This window comes from Pongo abelii, chromosome 20 (assembly GCF_028885655.2).
Source record: "Pongo abelii isolate AG06213 chromosome 20, NHGRI_mPonAbe1-v2.0_pri, whole genome shotgun sequence".
NCBI classification, from domain to species: domain Eukaryota; kingdom Metazoa; phylum Chordata; class Mammalia; order Primates; family Hominidae; genus Pongo; species Pongo abelii.
The window spans coordinates 47,175,483-47,191,279 of NC_072005.2; the positions used below are offsets into that span (position 1 = coordinate 47,175,483).

The 15,797-nt window shown below is 54.1% G+C and overlaps 1 protein-coding gene across 3 annotated transcripts in view; it reads left to right on the forward strand.

Moving 5' to 3' along the window:
* Positions 1 to 15,583, forward strand: part of BCKDHA (branched chain keto acid dehydrogenase E1 subunit alpha) — a 29,422-nt gene extending 13,839 nt beyond the window's left edge. The window contains exons 4-9 of one of the 3 annotated variants that reach the window (XM_024236502.3): positions 4,979 to 5,087; positions 9,751 to 9,912; positions 12,746 to 12,952; positions 13,211 to 13,352; positions 13,580 to 13,751; positions 15,019 to 15,583. In XM_024236502.3, the coding sequence (XP_024092270.1) occupies positions 4,979 to 5,087; positions 9,751 to 9,912; positions 12,746 to 12,952; positions 13,211 to 13,352; positions 13,580 to 13,751; positions 15,019 to 15,189 (963 nt within the window). In that variant the 3' untranslated portion in view covers positions 15,190 to 15,583. The remainder of the gene's footprint in view (positions 1 to 4,978; positions 5,088 to 9,750; positions 9,913 to 12,745; positions 12,953 to 13,210; positions 13,353 to 13,579; positions 13,752 to 15,018) is intronic. The other 2 variants (XM_054540469.2, XM_024236503.3) reach the window with 2 other exon arrangements.
* The last annotated feature ends 214 nt before the right edge of the window (positions 15,584 to 15,797 follow it).

Here is a 15,797-nt window from a genome sequence, read left to right on the forward strand (position 1 = left end):
AAGCGGTGGTAGGCTCTAGCAGCACCTGGCTCATGGAGAGGAGGCAGACAGAAAGGGTGTAGGGTACAGGCTCTGAAGCAAGTCTGTAAGACTGAAGTCCTAGTTTTGCCCCTTTCTAGCTCTGTGGTCCTGGGAAAGTTGTTTAAAACCTCAGTGCTTCAGTTTTCTATTTTATTTTTTAAATTTTATTTATTTCTTATTTTATTTTATGAGACAGAGTCTAGTTGTGTTGCCCAGCTGGAGTGCAGTGGCATGATCTTGGCTCACTGCAACCTCTGCCTCCTGTGTTGAAGCGATTCTCCTGCCTCAGCCTCTTGAGTAGCTGGCATTACAGGCACCCGCCACCACACCCAGCTAATTTTTATATTTTTAGTAGAGATGGGGTTTTGTCATGTTGGCCAGGCTGGTCTCAAACTCCTGACCTCAGGTGATTTGCCTGCCTCAGCCTCCCAAAGTACTGGGATTACAGGCATAAGCCACTGCACCTGGCCTAGTTTATTTTACTTATTTCATTTTATTTTATTATTTTATACAGGGTCTCACTCTGTCTCCCAGGCTGTTGTGTGGTGGCGTACTTGCAGCTCACTGTAGCCATGACTTCCTGGGCTCAAGCAATCCTCCTGCCTTGGCCTCCCTAACAGCTGAAACTATAGGCATGGACCACCATCCCCGGCTAATGTTTTTAACTTTTTGTAGAGACGGGATCTTGCTTTGTTGCCCAGGCTGGTCTTGAACTCCTGGGCTCAAGTGATCCTCCCACTTGGCACCTCCCAAAGTGCCATTGCGCCCAGCCAGTGCTTCAGTTTTCTTATTTGCACCTACCTCATGAGGTTGGTGTGAGGCTTGATGGTGGCATATGTAATGGCCTTGGGAACAGCAAAACTGGCATTTAGCTACCACTTAATATTAGCTTCTTATTATTTATGATGACCCTATCCACCTTGCAATTATTATCCTTTCCACTTAGCAGTGGAAAGAGAATGGTCCTTAACGGTTCAGCACAAGGCCTGGCGCTGGCAGTCATTGGCCAAGCTTTGGTCATAGACCCTGTCATGAACCAATAACTGTGACTGATTGGCCAAGCCTAGGCTATGTGCCCCGTCCCAGGAACTGAGAGAGTAGAGGGGTAGAGTCCATCTCCCAGGCCACAGAGATGGAGGGCAGGGCTGGGGGGTTCCTCTGAGAAAAGTGGGAAGCTTGTTGGGCAGGCAGGCCCTCGGATGTCCGCCATTGTCGTGGGATCAGGACCTCTCCCAAGCTTGGGAATTTGCATTTGTGTCAAGCGCCCAGGTGACCCTGCTGTGGACCCTGCGTGGATTCAGGCAGGCAGCCCACTCCCAGACTTTCTCACTCATAGGAACCCTATGCATGCTTTGCCGAGTTAGGGTAGTGTCTTCACCGTGCCCAGAAACTTCCCTGGGTGTCCAGCACCCACAGAAGCAAGTCCAGCCCTTCCTGGCCACCCTGCCTGCCTGTTCTCCCATGGCCTCGGTGCTTTCTGCTCCTCTCTCCACAGCCTCAGTGCCAGGCCACACCACCCCTGCACTCGTAGGCTCCCTCCTGCCCCGCTGTGAGCTGCGCACACGGGCTTTGGAGTCCAGTGGACTTGGGTCCAGTCACAGCTGTGACTTCGGACAGGTGATTTTTCTTGTCTTTGCCTCAGTTTCCTCATTGTATTAAAGAATGAGGCTAACGATAGAACCACCCTGGAGGGTAGGGATAGAAATTCTGTAAGTCACAGCAAGTAGGGTTCGTGCCCATTGGCTGACACAGAGGAAGCCCTCAGTAAGGTCACCTCACCTGTCACCATGCAGCCTGCTTCTGTTAGGACTGTGTTCAGCTGTGAGTTACAGACCTCTTTCCCACTCCAAAAAAAAAAAAAAAAAAAAACCAAAAAAAACCAAAAAATCCAAACCCTAACAAATAAAAACAAAAGCAGTAGCCTATACACATAAGTAATTTCTTCTTTTGAATAAAAGAAACCTGGGCCGAGCCCAGTGGCTCATAGTAATCCCAGCACTTTGGGAGGCCAAGGTGGGTGGATCACCTGAGGTCAGGAGTTTGAGATCAGCCTGGCCAACATGGCAAAACCCCATCTCTACTAAAAGTACGTAAATTACCCTGGTGTGATGGTGCATGCCTGTAGTCCCAGCTACTCAGGAGGCTGAGGCGGGAGAATCACTTAAGCCTGGGAGGCAGAGGTTGCAGTGAGCCAAGATCACGCCACTGTATTCCAGCCTGGGCGACAGAGGGAGACTTTGTCTCAAAAAAAATAAAAGAATCTGGAAACAGGTGGTCTGGGGCAGTTCTGGTGGCTCCATGATGTCGTTGGACACCCAGTTTTCTTTCGTTGCTTAGATCCGCCACTCATAGCATTGGCTTCTACCTTCTCTGAGTTCCCCTCATGAGCCAAAATGGTTGCTGAAGCTCTCTCCATCACATCTCATTCCAGGCAGGAAGTAGAGGGAAGGTGGAAGGCCAGACATGGCACATCCCAGCTATCCCACACCACCCCCACCTTTATAGAGCTTTCTGGGTAGTCCCACCGAGTGACATCTGCATACATTTCATGGGCCACTCCTAGCTGCAGGGGAGACTGAGAAATGTATTAATAATCCTTTAGTCCAGGCAGTTGCTGCCTGCGGGAGATTGAGACCTCTGTTAACAGACGAGGGGAATAGGATACTGGGAAGGCAACCAGAAGCCTCTGCCAGTAGCCCCGAGTCCTGATCCTTAGGGGGCTGGTTGCAGGCTCCTCCCCACGCTAACCTGGACAGTCCTGCCAGGCCCTCAGTACTCAGCACCGCCCACTCACTTGGCACTGGAATGTGCATTAACTTTTAATTGGCTCCCCACTTAGAAGAAAGCACACATTCATCAGTTTCCCCCACAGCAACGGGAAAGCCAGGCCTGGGAACACATGGAGGAGGGCACTGCCGAGCCGCGAGGAGCACTGGCCCCGGGGTGTCCCTCAGGGTGCTGGCCAGGCTGCCTTTGTTACGCTTTACACATGGCCCTGTGTGATCTCATGTCTATCCGTATGCCAGGGCTGCCCAGAGCCCCCTCCAGACTGCTTGTCAGAGCCCTGCTTGGCTTCTCGCCCTGGATGTCCCACAGCAAACTAATCCTGTCTGAACTTGACCTCGACATCTTCCTCCCAGGCGTGCTCCTTTGCCTCACCCAGTCCATTTCTCAGTGAAGAGCAGCACCATCCACCCGCTCGCCCACACCAGAAACCTCATCTCATCCTTGTCTCCTCCCTCCCCCTTGCTATCCCTTTCTCCTCTCTCATTCCCTCTGTCTGTAGATATTTCTTTTTTTTTTTTTACTTTTGAGATGGAGTTTTGCTCTTGTTGCCCAGGCTGGAGTGCAATGGCACGATCTCGGCTTACCGCCTCCCTGGTTCAAGCGATTCTCCTGTCTCAGCCTCCCGAGTAGCTGGGATTACAGGCAAGTGCCACCACACCTGGCTAATTTTGTATTTTTAGTAGAGATGGGGTTTCTCCATGTTGGTCAGGCTGGTCTCGAACTCCCAACCTCAGGTGATCCGCCTGCCTCGGCCTCCCAAAATGGTAGGATTATAGGTGTGAGCCACTGCACCCAGCTATAGATACTTCTTTTCTTTTATGTTATTTTTATTTATTTATTTAGAGACGGAGTCTACCTCTGTCGCCCAGGCTGGAGTGCAGTGGCGCAATCTCGGCTCACTGCAACCTCCACCTCCCAGGTTCAAGAGATTCTCCTGCCTTAGCCCCCCAAGTAGCTGGGATTACAGGCGCCCACCACCACGCTCAGCTAATTTTTGTATTTTTAGTAGAGATGGGGTTTCACCATATTGGCCAGGCTAGTCTTGAACTCCTGACCTCAAGTGATCCGCCTGCCTTGGCCTCCCAAAGTACTGGGATTACAGGTGTGAGCCACCGCGCCTAGCCTGTCTGTAGATATTTCTTTAGGAAGTGCTCAGCTGCTCAGCAGCACACTCTGAGACCCAGCCCCATCCTCTCTCTGCTTCACTGTTGTTGGTGAGTTGACCTTCGTGCTCTGCCTGTGGCCTCGTGTTCACAGCATGGCTGCTGCATGTCCAGGCTTCATGGCTGTCTGCAAGGCAGGAAGAAGTAGGGAGTGGGTAGGGCTGGCACCAGCAGCAATGGTCTCTTCTATCTAGAAAGCAAAAGCAGACTTCCACCGAAATCTCTGGCTAAAACTGTGTCCCACGGCCACCTCTGGCTGCAAGGGAGGCCAGGGACCTGAGCGCGTGTCTTTTTGAGGCTCAGGTTAGGGGATTTGGGAAAAGGGAACTGGGCACTGGTGTGGCCAGCTGACAGGGTCTGCTGCCCCCTAGCACAGCCAACTCAGCTTCCTCAGACACATCGACCTGCTCCTCTCCTGCCTCCCTCCGCTACCAAGCTGGGCCTCTGCCCCCTCTCTCCTGGCTTGCTGCAATCAGCCTTGATGACTCCATCCGTTTCCCTCACTGCAGCCTGAGAGCAATTCTAAAACACAGGTCTGACCACATTGCTCCCTTGAGAAGACTGTCAGCAGGTTACCACTATTCTCAGAGTAAAATCAATGTATCGTTCCCTTTGTTATCTGGGTGCCACCTTCCTCTCCCTCCTCATCTTTCCCCACCCCTACCACTGTATGTCCCAGCCCTTCTGGCCTCACGGTCTATCATTCCCTCTGCCTGGAACCCTCCACCCACCCCATCTTTGCTCATTGGTCCTCGCCGATGCCCTTCCGTAGTGGAACAGGTGCTTCCTTTGGGCTCCTGTCATAGTGACTCGATCCCTCTGGCAGTTCTAAGCAGTCTGGCAGCGTCTCCGTAAAGGCAGGAACCCCAGCATGGCCTGGCCCAGGACTAGCCTTCAGGAAGACTGCGAATTCATGGAGGCGTCAGAAGCTGGGCAGGGTTTGGATGGCTCTCTGTCATTGCCCAGCATAACCAAGTGTGGGGCCCCGGTCCGCTCTCCACCCCCAGGGCCGGATCTCCTTCTACATGACCAACTATGGTGAGGAGGGCACGCACGTGGGGAGTGCCGCCGCCCTGGACAACACAGACCTGGTGTTTGGCCAGTACCGGGAGGCAGGTACGTCTGTCCGTGGTTTGGCCCTGTGGTCCCCGTTGAAGTGTACAATTTAGTTTTTCTGAGTGTTCTTCCAGGAGCAGCACAGTACCAGGAAGGTCTAAGGAGCTGGAAGAAGAGCTTTCCAAGCAAGAAAGAGACAAGCCAGGGTCAGGACTCTGGAGGGGGCGGTCTTCCCACTCTGAAGGCCAGGAAGCGTAGTGGCTCAGGGTCTGTGCTCAACCCTTTGTTACCAGTTGTCAGGTTTTGGGCAAGTCACTTCCCTTCTCTGAGCCTCAGTTTTCTAATCTCCAGAAGAGGGGTTATGACGGTACCTACATCCAAGGGTCGCTGGGAGGACGCAGTGAGGTCAGCGTTCGCTGTGGGTGTGGCCTGTGCTGGAGACCCTGTCTGCCTGGTGTAGTGATCCCCTGGCCCCTCCTCAGGTGCTGTATCCTTCAGGGAGCAGGAGCACGTGGAAGAACCTTGACAGACCTGAGTGCAGTGCAAGATCAGAGGGGCCCGGCAGGCCTAGATGAGTGAAAGGAAGGAAGGGTCAAAGACCAGGAATGAAGAAAATCATTGAGCAGGAATGAGTGCCTGGGAGCGAAGGAGTGAGCCCAGGGAGCAGTGAGTGGGGTATTCCAGGGAGCTTGTTGATGTGGGGCCCTACATGCGGACTACCCTCTGAGTGTCAGCGAGCACTGATAGGGCCAGGAAGGCACATCTTAACCCTTTGTCTTAGACGCTGCACAGCCTGGGGCAAGTTGCTTAACTGCCCTGTGCCTCTGTTTCCTCATTTGTAAGGGGGATGGTCGCCCTTCCCAAGACAGCTGTTGAGGGGAGTCTTGGGGCAGTTGGCATATAGTGCCCTCATCACAGAGTAAGCGCTCAGGGCCAGGGGTTGGTGTCATGATTGGTGACTCGCCCTGGGACAGCCCTTCAGCCAGGCCAGACCACGTGGCTGTCCAGAGCCCCCATGGACCAGCATGGCTTGCAGCCTGCTCCTGGACTGTCTACTGCTCACAGCCGGACCAGGCCCTTGGCCCCACATGCTCTAGGAGGGCAAATGCCCTGTGGTGTTTGTCTGAGGTCGAGTGTCATCCGTGCGGAAAAAGATTTCCAGACACCAGGCAGCAAGCCCGGCCCCCGCCAGCTGTGCTGAGCACTGCACCTGTTTTTGCTGAAGGGGTCTCTTGTGAGGGCACCAGGCAGGACCGAGCAAGCCTCATGGGAATCACGTGAGCCGCTGAGCTCTCCACATGGGAGAGCTGGCCGCCTCTGCAGGAAGGACTGTCCAGCACTGAGGGTCAGCAGAAGTGTCTGGGCAGCTGCAAATGGGACTCATGCAGAGGCAGCATGGTGCAGGGTAAGGAGTGGAGTCAGCCCCACTCTAGGCTTCACTTGGCAGGCCACTCGCCTTGGTGACACTGTCGTCTGTGAAGTGAGAAGAGTGGTCTTCATCATGATAGGTAGCGCTTCCCTGGGCTCTTGACACCAGAGTGCTGTTCTTTTTTTCTTCTCCCTTATTTTTTTGAGATGGAGTCTCGCTCTGTCGCCCAGGCTGGAGTGCGGTGGCGCAGTCTTGGCTCACTGCAACCTCTGCCTCCCAGGTTCAGGTGATTCTCCTGCCTCAGCCTCCTGAGTAGCTGGAATTAAAGGCATGCACCACCATGCCTGGCTAATTTTTGTATTTTTAGTAGAGATGGGGTTTCACCACATTGGTCAGGCTGGTTTCAAACTCCTGACCTCAAGTGATTCGTTTGCCTTGGCCTCCCAAAGTGCTGGGGATTACAGGCGTGAGCCACCACGCCCGGTCAGCCAAGGTGCTGTTATAAGTGCTCTTTAGCCTTGGAGACTGTCATTTCCCCTCACTGCACTGCAGAGCGAGGGCACACTGGGTGAGGTTAGGGCAGGCCCCAGTGGTGTTGCCTCATTGAGGCACCTCCCCCATCCATGTGAGGCAGGAGAGGCAGGCATTACCATCAACTCTAAAAGCCAGGTAAGAACCTGAGTCAACAGAGGTGAGGTCGTGGGCCCAGGCCACATTCTCCTAAGGAGTGGAGCCAAGTCTTTTTATGGCAGTTTGACCCAGAGACAGCTCTCGCTGTTTCCCACCCTTGGCTGTCTTCCCAGGGCTATATGTGGAGTATCAGTGGTGGCACCCGCAGGGAGTGGCGCCCGGTGAAAAGGAGTGTTAAGAGGAAGCAGGTGCCAGGTGCGGTGGCTCACGCCTATAATCCCAGCACTTTGGGAGGCCGAGGCGGGAGGATTGCTTGAGCCCAGGAGTTTGATACCAGCCTGGGCAACATGGTGAGACCCCCATCTCTAAAAAATTAAAAAATTAGCCAGGCGTGGTGGTGCACACCTGTAGTCCCAGCTACTCAAGAGGCTGAGTGGGAGGATTGCTTGAGCCCGGGAGTTCAAGACTAAGTGAGCTATGATTCCACCACCGAACTCCAGTTTGGGTGACAGAGTGAGACCCTGTCTCTGAGACCAACAAGAAAAGAGGTGGCAGGTGTCAAGCAAGAGCAGCAGTTCCCACTGGACCTGGAGTTTCCTAGTGCAAATCAGCCTGTGAGTCTGTATTTTCTTTTTCTTCAAGACGGAGTCTCACTCTGTCACCCAGGTTGAAGTGCAGTGGCAAGATCTCGGCTCACTGCAACCTCTGCCTCTTAGGATCAAGTGATCCTCCCACCTCAGCCCCCTGAATAGCTGGGACCACAGGTGCACGCCACCACACCTAGCTAATTTTTTTTTAAATTTTTGGTAGAGACGGGGTTTCGCTGTGTTGCCCAGGCTGGTCTCAAACTCCTGAGCTCAAGCAGTCCACCTGCCTCACCCTTCCAAAGTGCTGGGATTACGGGCACGAGCCACTGAGCCTGACAAGTTTGTACTTTTAGCACGTTCCCCTGCCCCTGCCCAGTCCTTCTTACATGGGTGGACCCAGTACCACATTCTGAGAAAGCCTGATTCCAAGGTCCTATATCAGTGCTTTGGACCTTCTTTGACCCTCTACAAGGCCTTTCTTTCCCTCCTTAACCAGAGCAATTCCTGTTTCTATGTTACATATGCAGCACAGCCACATCTTATGTGGATTTGTATTATGTCCATTCAAAAGCATGTGTCAGGAAATACCAGTAAACCTGTATTAAAGTTGAATGTTGAAGTAATGCTAACCACCCTCAACTCTAAAATATCAACAAGTGGGCCGGGCGCAGTGGCTCACACCTGTAATTGCAGCACTTTGGGAGGCTGAGGTGGGTGGATCACCTGAGGTCGGGAGTTTGAGACCAGCCTGACCAACATGGAGAAACCCCGTCTCTACTGAAAATACAAAAATTAGCTGGATGTGGTGGCGCTTGCCTGTAATCCCAGCTACTCAGGAGGCTGAGGCAGGAGAATCGCTTGAGCCCGGGAGGCAGAGGTTGCAGTGAGCCAAGACTGCGCCATTGCATTCCGGGCAACAAGAGCAAAACTCCGTCTCAAAAAAAAAAAAAAAAAAATTAGGCAGATGTAGTGGCGCACACCTGGAATCCCAGCTATTTGGGAGGCTGAGGCACAAGAATTGCTTGAACCTGGAAGGTGGAGGTTGCAGTGAGCTCAGATTGCGCCACTGTACTCCAGCCTGGGTGGCCAAGGCAGACTCTGTCTCAAAAAAAAAAAAAGTGACTGCTGTGTGTAATGTGATCCCCATTAAATTTGTATCTAAAGACCGGGTTCTGCGGTAAAGAAAGGGTTTGGAAAGCACTGTATTAGAGAGCTCCCTTTGAATAATGTTCCTGGTCTGAGTGCTTGCAGCATTGATCCACAGCACTACCCCTAAAGTGTTGGTGTGAAGATTGTCCCACTATTCAGGCGGGGCAAAGAGCTTGTCCGAGGGCAATCACAAACCCCCTTCTGTCTTCTAACTCAGGAGTAAGGGCCCCCTTCACCTGGAGCGGTTCCCTTTGATGGGGAGGTGGGTGTTCACCAGAGGTTTTGTTTGAAGAAAAGGTTTTACTGCCATACGTGGGTTAGAGTACTTCTTCTGTAGTCCAGAAGTTATAAATTAGTGGTCTATGCTGTTATTTGGTTCATAATGATTATTATTTTTTTTTCAAGACAGGGTCTTGCTTTGTAGCCCAGATTGGAGTGCAGTGGCACGATCTCAGTTGCCTGCAGCCTTGAACTTCTGGGCTGAAGCTATCCTCTGCCTCAGCCTCCCAAGTAGCTGGAACCACAGGCACACATCACCATGCCTGGCTAATGTTTTGATTTTTTTTTTTTTTTTGTAGAAGCGAGGCCTCACTATGTTGCCCAGGCTGGTCTCCCAACTCCTGGGCTCAAGCGATCCTCCAATATCAGCCTCCCAAAGTGCTGGGATTACAGGCATGAGCCACCATGCGTGGCCATAGTAATGATTTATGGTTAGAATATTTCTTAAAGGTAATTGAATTAGTTGAAAGCACTTAAAGACCAGACAATATCTCACTAAGAGAAAGAAAGAAAAAGGCTAGATTTCTGCTTTCTTTTGAAAAATCAGATTGGCCTTGCTGGGCAGAGTCAGTCAGTCTGAACATCAGTCTCCCTCTTAAAACAAGCTGAGCTTTCCTGTCTGCCTACCAGCATGCTGCAGGTCACCCACAGGGCTGAACTGTCCCCCTGTACTGCCCACTCGGCTAACCATTGCCTCCTCCTCTCCTAGGTGTGCTGATGTATCGGGACTACCCCCTGGAACTATTCATGGCCCAGTGCTATGGCAACATCAGTGACTTGGGCAAGGGGCGCCAGATGCCCGTCCACTATGGCTGCAAGGAACGCCACTTCGTCACTATCTCCTCTCCACTGGCCACGCAGATCCCTCAGGGTGAGGATGCATGCCCTGTACCTTGCACATATGCAGACCAATGTCACACCCCTGCCCAGGCCTCAGCTCTTCTGCCTCCCTTCTGGGTGGAATTCTGGGTTGGTGACAGCACTAGAGCCCTGGTCTGTGCTCCAGACTTGTTCTTATTTTTTTCTTTTTTGAGACAGAGTCTCGCACTGTTGCCCAGGCTAGAGTGCAGTGGTGCGATCGCAGCTCACTGCAGCCTCCTTCTCCCAGCTTCAAGCAATTCTCCTGCCTCAGCCTCCCAATTAGCTGAGACTACAGGTATGCACCACCACGCCCAGCTAATTTTTGTATTTTTAATAGAGACAGGGTTTCACCGTGTTGGCCAGGCTGATCTCAAACTCCTGGCCTCAGGTGATCCACCCGTGTCAGCCTCTCAAAGTGCTGGGATTACAGGCGTAAGCCATTGTGCCCAGCCCACTTTTTTTTTTTTGTCTGAGACGGGGTTTCACTCTCGTCAGCCAGGTTGGAGTGCAATGGTGCGATGTCTGCTCACTGTAACCTCCACCTCCCAGGCTCAAGTGATTCTCCTGCCTTAGCCTCCTGAGTAGCTGGTATTATGGGCATATGCCATTGTGCTTGGCTAATTTTTTGTATTTTTTGTAGAGATAAGGTTTCACCATGTTGGCCAGGCTGATCTTGAACCTGAGTTCAAGTGATCTGCCCGCCTTGGCCTCTCAAAGTGCTGGGATTACAGATGTGAGCCACTACACCTGGCCTGTGTTCCAGACTTTGAATGCACCTCTTGTCTGGGACCCTTCAGAAGAGGGCTCTGTTGCTGTCCCCACCCCATTCAGGGGCCTGAAGCCTGTGTGACCACACTCTGGATTTCCCAACCACATGCCTACTGCATTTGTCTGCTCACAAACATAGCCAACGTGTGCACCAGTTTCCACTGTGCCAATGCTTCACATTCATCGTCTAATAGGACCCTCATTGTGGCCATGGGGACAGAGGTTATTATTTGCTTTTGTTCTTTTTCAAGAGCAGGATGCCCGTGTTTTGTGTGTGTGAGAGAGAGAGCAAGCGAGTGGGGAAAAAAAAGTGCAGGAGCCTGGCCAACGTGGCAAAGCCCTGTCCCTACTAAACATACAAAAATTAGCTTGGCATGGTGGTGCACACCTGTAATCCTAGCTACTCAGGAGGCCGAAGCAGGAGGATCGCTTGAACCTGGGAGGCAGAGGTTGCAATGAGCTGAGATCGTGCCATTGCACTCTAGCCAAAGTGAGATCTTGTCTCAAAAAAAAGGAAATTGAAGTCAAAGAGGGAAGTCACTCGCTAACGGTCATATGGCACAGAGGGAGAGGAGCAGGGACTCAAGTCATGGACTGTGTACCTCCAGAGCCTGGGTTCTTGGCCCTGACCTTTGTCTGCCTCAGTCCTCAGAGTCAAGTAAGCTTTCCCAAAGCTTACTGTAGGTGCCCTGAAGCCCCTTCCCTTATAAGAGGCTTGTTTGGGAAGCAAACCCACTGGGTGCCAGGCCTGCACCCTCATAGTGTGCAGAACAAGGAATCGGAGCCCCTTCCTGCCCTCTGGGGCCTGTAGCCTGATCTAGGGTTGGTCTGGGCCCTGGCTTCTTTGGCCTAGGGCAGCCGAGATGCATGAGTTTGTGTCTCCAGGCCTCAGCACTGTGCCCAGCACAGCAGGAGGCTCCACACCCCTTAGCTCATAGTGTTCTTTTGTTGGGGAACAAGAAGCAGTTTGAGCCTCTTAGGTGGGAGGTGGGCAGGGAAGCTTTCTCAGAGGAGGGGGCATTTAGGGGGCATTTGAGCTAAAGGTAATAGGGTTTCCACAAGGCTGGGGCATGGCCCTAACCTTTCCTCTGGGTCCCTGCTAAGTCACTTCAAATACACGAAGTTCCTGCCGTGTGCCGGTGCCACTCCAAGTGCAGGGAACAAAAGCAACGCAAACCTCAGCCCTCCTGGTGCTGCCATTGTGGTGGAGGAGACGGACAGTAACAAAGATGGAGAGGGAACTTCTGGAGTATATGAGGGTGGGGGTCCTGTAGGGAGCAGCCAAGCCAGCAGGGTGTGGTGCACTGTAGGGGTGGCTGGGGGCCGTCACTAGAGTGACACTGAAGTATGGACCAGAGGACGTGAGGGAGGGAGCTGTGTGGTGTCTTGAGGCAGGTGTGAGCCTGGCGTGTTTGAGGAGCCGGGAGGAGCCCAGAGGGGCAGGTGTGGAGTGAGCAGTTGTGGAGTGAGCGGGTGTGGGGTGAGCAGGTGTGGGGTGGTTGGAGGTAAAGTCCAGGAGGTGGTGGGGGTGGTGCAGATGGTGCAGGTTGGGTGGGGCCTCAAGGCCTTTGCCTTTTGCAGGGATGTTGACTTTTACTCAAAGTAGGACAGGAGCCGTGGGTGGGGAGGAGTCTGCTCCTCCTTGGCCTGGCTCACCTCTTCATGGATTCCGCGGGCTGCCCTGTGGGTAAGGGATTGGGCAGTGTGTGAAGGGCTAGTAAGGAGGCTGCTCAGTAACTTGGGCTTGACCAGGGTGGTGCGGAGGAGGAGGTAAGAGGGGTGAGTGAGGTTCTGAAGGTGGAGTAGACGTGGGGAATGGCGGGAAGTTTGGCTTGGAGATGATACTGGAGTCTTCAGCCTGAGCAGTTGCAAGGGTGGAGTTGCTGTCAGCTGAGCAAGAGGAGACCTGGGTGGGCAGATGCTGGGGGGCATCAGAAGCTGAGCTGTTTCCTTTCCCCTTGAAGCCTGGTGACTGCTGGCCTGAGCCACGCTTGAGCCCTGGGTCATGTGAGTGTGAGTGCGTGTGAGTGCGTGTGAGTCTCCGGCGCTGCTCACCACCCTCTCATCCCCTGCAGCGGTGGGGGCGGCCTACGCAGCCAAGCGGGCCAACGCCAACAGGGTCGTCATCTGTTACTTCGGCGAGGGGGCGGCCAGTGAGGGGGACGCCCATGCCGGCTTCAACTTCGCTGCCACACTTGAGTGCCCCATCATCTTCTTCTGCCGGAACAATGGCTACGCCATCTCCACGCCCACCTCCGAGCAATATCGCGGCGATGGTATTGGTATGGGCTCTGCCGGCTGCTCCCCACCCCGCTGGGATCATCTCCTTCCCTCCCCAATCCCACCACCTTCCTGCCACCCCTGCCGTCCTTCCTGGTTCTCGTCCTGTGTCCTGTGGCGTCTGGCACTTGGTCAGCCACAGGAGTTGAGGTCCTGAGCACTCAACCTTGCTCTCTGTCCTCTCCCTGCTCGTCCCCTTGGCCTCGTGCATGTTCCTTATCTCAGCCCTGGCCTGACCTGCCTTCTCTGTGTCCCCACAGCAGCACGAGGCCCCGGGTATGGCATCATGTCAATCCGTGTGGATGGTAATGATGTGTTTGCTGTGTACAACGCCACAAAGGAGGCCCGACGGCGGGCTGTGGCAGAGAACCAGCCCTTCCTCATCGAGGCCATGACCTACAGGTGCCTGCAGCTCCCCCGTCAGCACCCCCACAGCGCTGACAGCCACCGTAGCATCTTCCTCATATCGATCACTGTCTCCAAAACATGGCCTTATCACATGATGTTGCATCTCCCCCTTGCCTTTATTCCATTTCCACTCCTCCTTCCCTAGTCCATCCCCCATCCTCCCTCCTGACCCCCACTCCAGGGAGCCCCACACTGACCTGGGGCCCCTTGCCCCTGTGCAGGATCGGGCACCACAGCACCAGTGACGACAGTTCAGCGTACCGCTCGGTGGACGAGGTCAATTACTGGGATAAGCAGGACCACCCCATCTCCCGGCTGCGGCACTACCTGCTGAGCCAAGGCTGGTGGGATGAGGAGCAGGAGAAGGCCTGGAGGAAGCAGTCCCGCAAGAAGGTGAGGGTGCCCCGCCTGGGAGGGTGTGCTGGGGTCTGCTGCGGCCTGCAGAGCTCAGGAAGGATTTGTGGAACACCGAACTGGGAGGCTCAGGGATAACCTCAGTGATGTCTCAGATGTGGCCTGTGAAGCCAGGCTGCTGGGGCCGTGTGTGTCCTGGCTCTGTGTCCTTGGCACGTTGCCCTCCACTTCCTTGTCTTTGAAAGGGGATGCTGGTGGTGCCCATTTGAGAAACTGGTTTGAGGCTCAGCATGGTGGCTCACTCCTGTAATCCCAGCACTTTGGGAGGTCGAGGTGGCAGATTACTTGAGGTCAGGAGCTTGAGAACAGCCTGGCCAACATGGTCAAGCCCTGTCTCTACTAAAAATACAAAAATTAGGGCTGGGCGTGGTGGCTCATGCCTGTAATCCCAGCACTTTGGGAGGCCAAGGTGGACGGATCACCTGAGGTCAGGAGTTTGAGACCAGCCTGGCCAACATGGTGAAACCTCGTCTCTAATAAAAATACAAAAATTAGCCGGGCGTGGTGGCGGGTGCCTGTAATCCCAGCTACTAGGGAGGCCGAGGCAGGAGAAGTTGCTTGAACCTGGGAGGTAGAGGTTGCAGTGAGCTGAGATTGTACCATTGCACTCCAGCCTGGGCAACGAGAGCGAGACTCCATCTCAAAAAAAAAAATTAGCCAGGCGTGGTGGTGCGTGCCCGTAGTCCTGGGTACTTGGGAAGGTGAGGCAGAAGAGTCGCTTGAACCCGGGTGGCGGAACTTGCAGTGATTGGAGATGGCGCCACTGCACTCCAGCCTGGGTAACAGAGTGAGACTATCTCTTAAAAAAAAAAAGAAGCTGGTTTGAGGATTAGGTGGCAAACCGTGGTGGAGTGTACATGCCCTGCCCAGAGTCAGTGTGCCACCCTCCCTGGCCCGGTCATTAGGACCCAGGGCCTGTGCAGCCCAGTGGTGAGGGCAGCACCCGGCATAGGGCAGCACTGTGCGTCCTGTCCCTGCCCTTCTTTGTGCCTCAGTTTCCTCATTGCTTAGCTGCCTACCTCTTAGGGCTGCTGAAAGCCTTAAATGATTCCACACACTTGCATAGCACCTGATCCCTGCTGGGATTTGGGGGTTTTCATTACACCTCTGCTAGGATAATCATTTCCATTGTCCAGGTGGGAACATAAAGGCTTGGAGTGGTTAATTCCTTGCCAAGGTCCTGCAGGAGGAGGCAGGGTCCTGCATGGGAGGCCGGCTGCCTGCCCACTGCCCCATGTCCCCACAGGTGATGGAGGCCTTTGAGCAGGCCGAGCGGAAGCCCAAACCCAACCCCAACCTGCTCTTCTCAGACGTGTATCAGGAGATGCCCGCCCAGCTCCGCAAGCAGCAGGAGTCCCTGGCCCGCCACCTGCAGACCTACGGGGAGCACTACCCACTGGAGCATTTCGATAAGTGAGGCCTGCTCAGCCCACCCCCACCCACCCTCAGCTACCCCGAGAGGTAGCCCCACTCTAAGGGGAGCAGGGGGACCTGGCAGCACGCCACCGTCTTTCCCAGTCAGCTCCCTCTAAAATACTCAGCGGCCAGGGCGGCTGCCACTCTTCACCCCTGCTCCTCCAGGCTGTTACATTGTCAGGGGACAGTATCTGCAGCAGTTGCTGAGGCTCCATCAGCCCCCTCTTCACCTGTTGTTATGGTGCCTTCTCCCAGGGGCTGGGTGAGGGCACATCTAGGACTAGAAGCCCCTCTGGGCATGGGGTGGACATGGCAGTTCAGCCTGTGGAACTTGCGCAGGTGCGAGTGGCCAGCAGAGGTCACGAATAAACTGCATCTCTGCGCCTGGCTCTCTACCACCTCTGGTCTCTGTTTCCTGGAGTTTGGGGGTGATTTGAGGCCACCCCCAGCTTCTCCACCTTAGATAAATAAGGTCAAGGCTCTTGAGATACCTGCTTCCCCGGGAAGCTTTCGCAAGCTGGAAGGTTAACTCCAGCAGACAGGTTGGGGGTGGGGGGGTCCTCCAGAGATGGTCTCCTGCTCTCTCACAGAATGGGGCAAGCCTGCTGT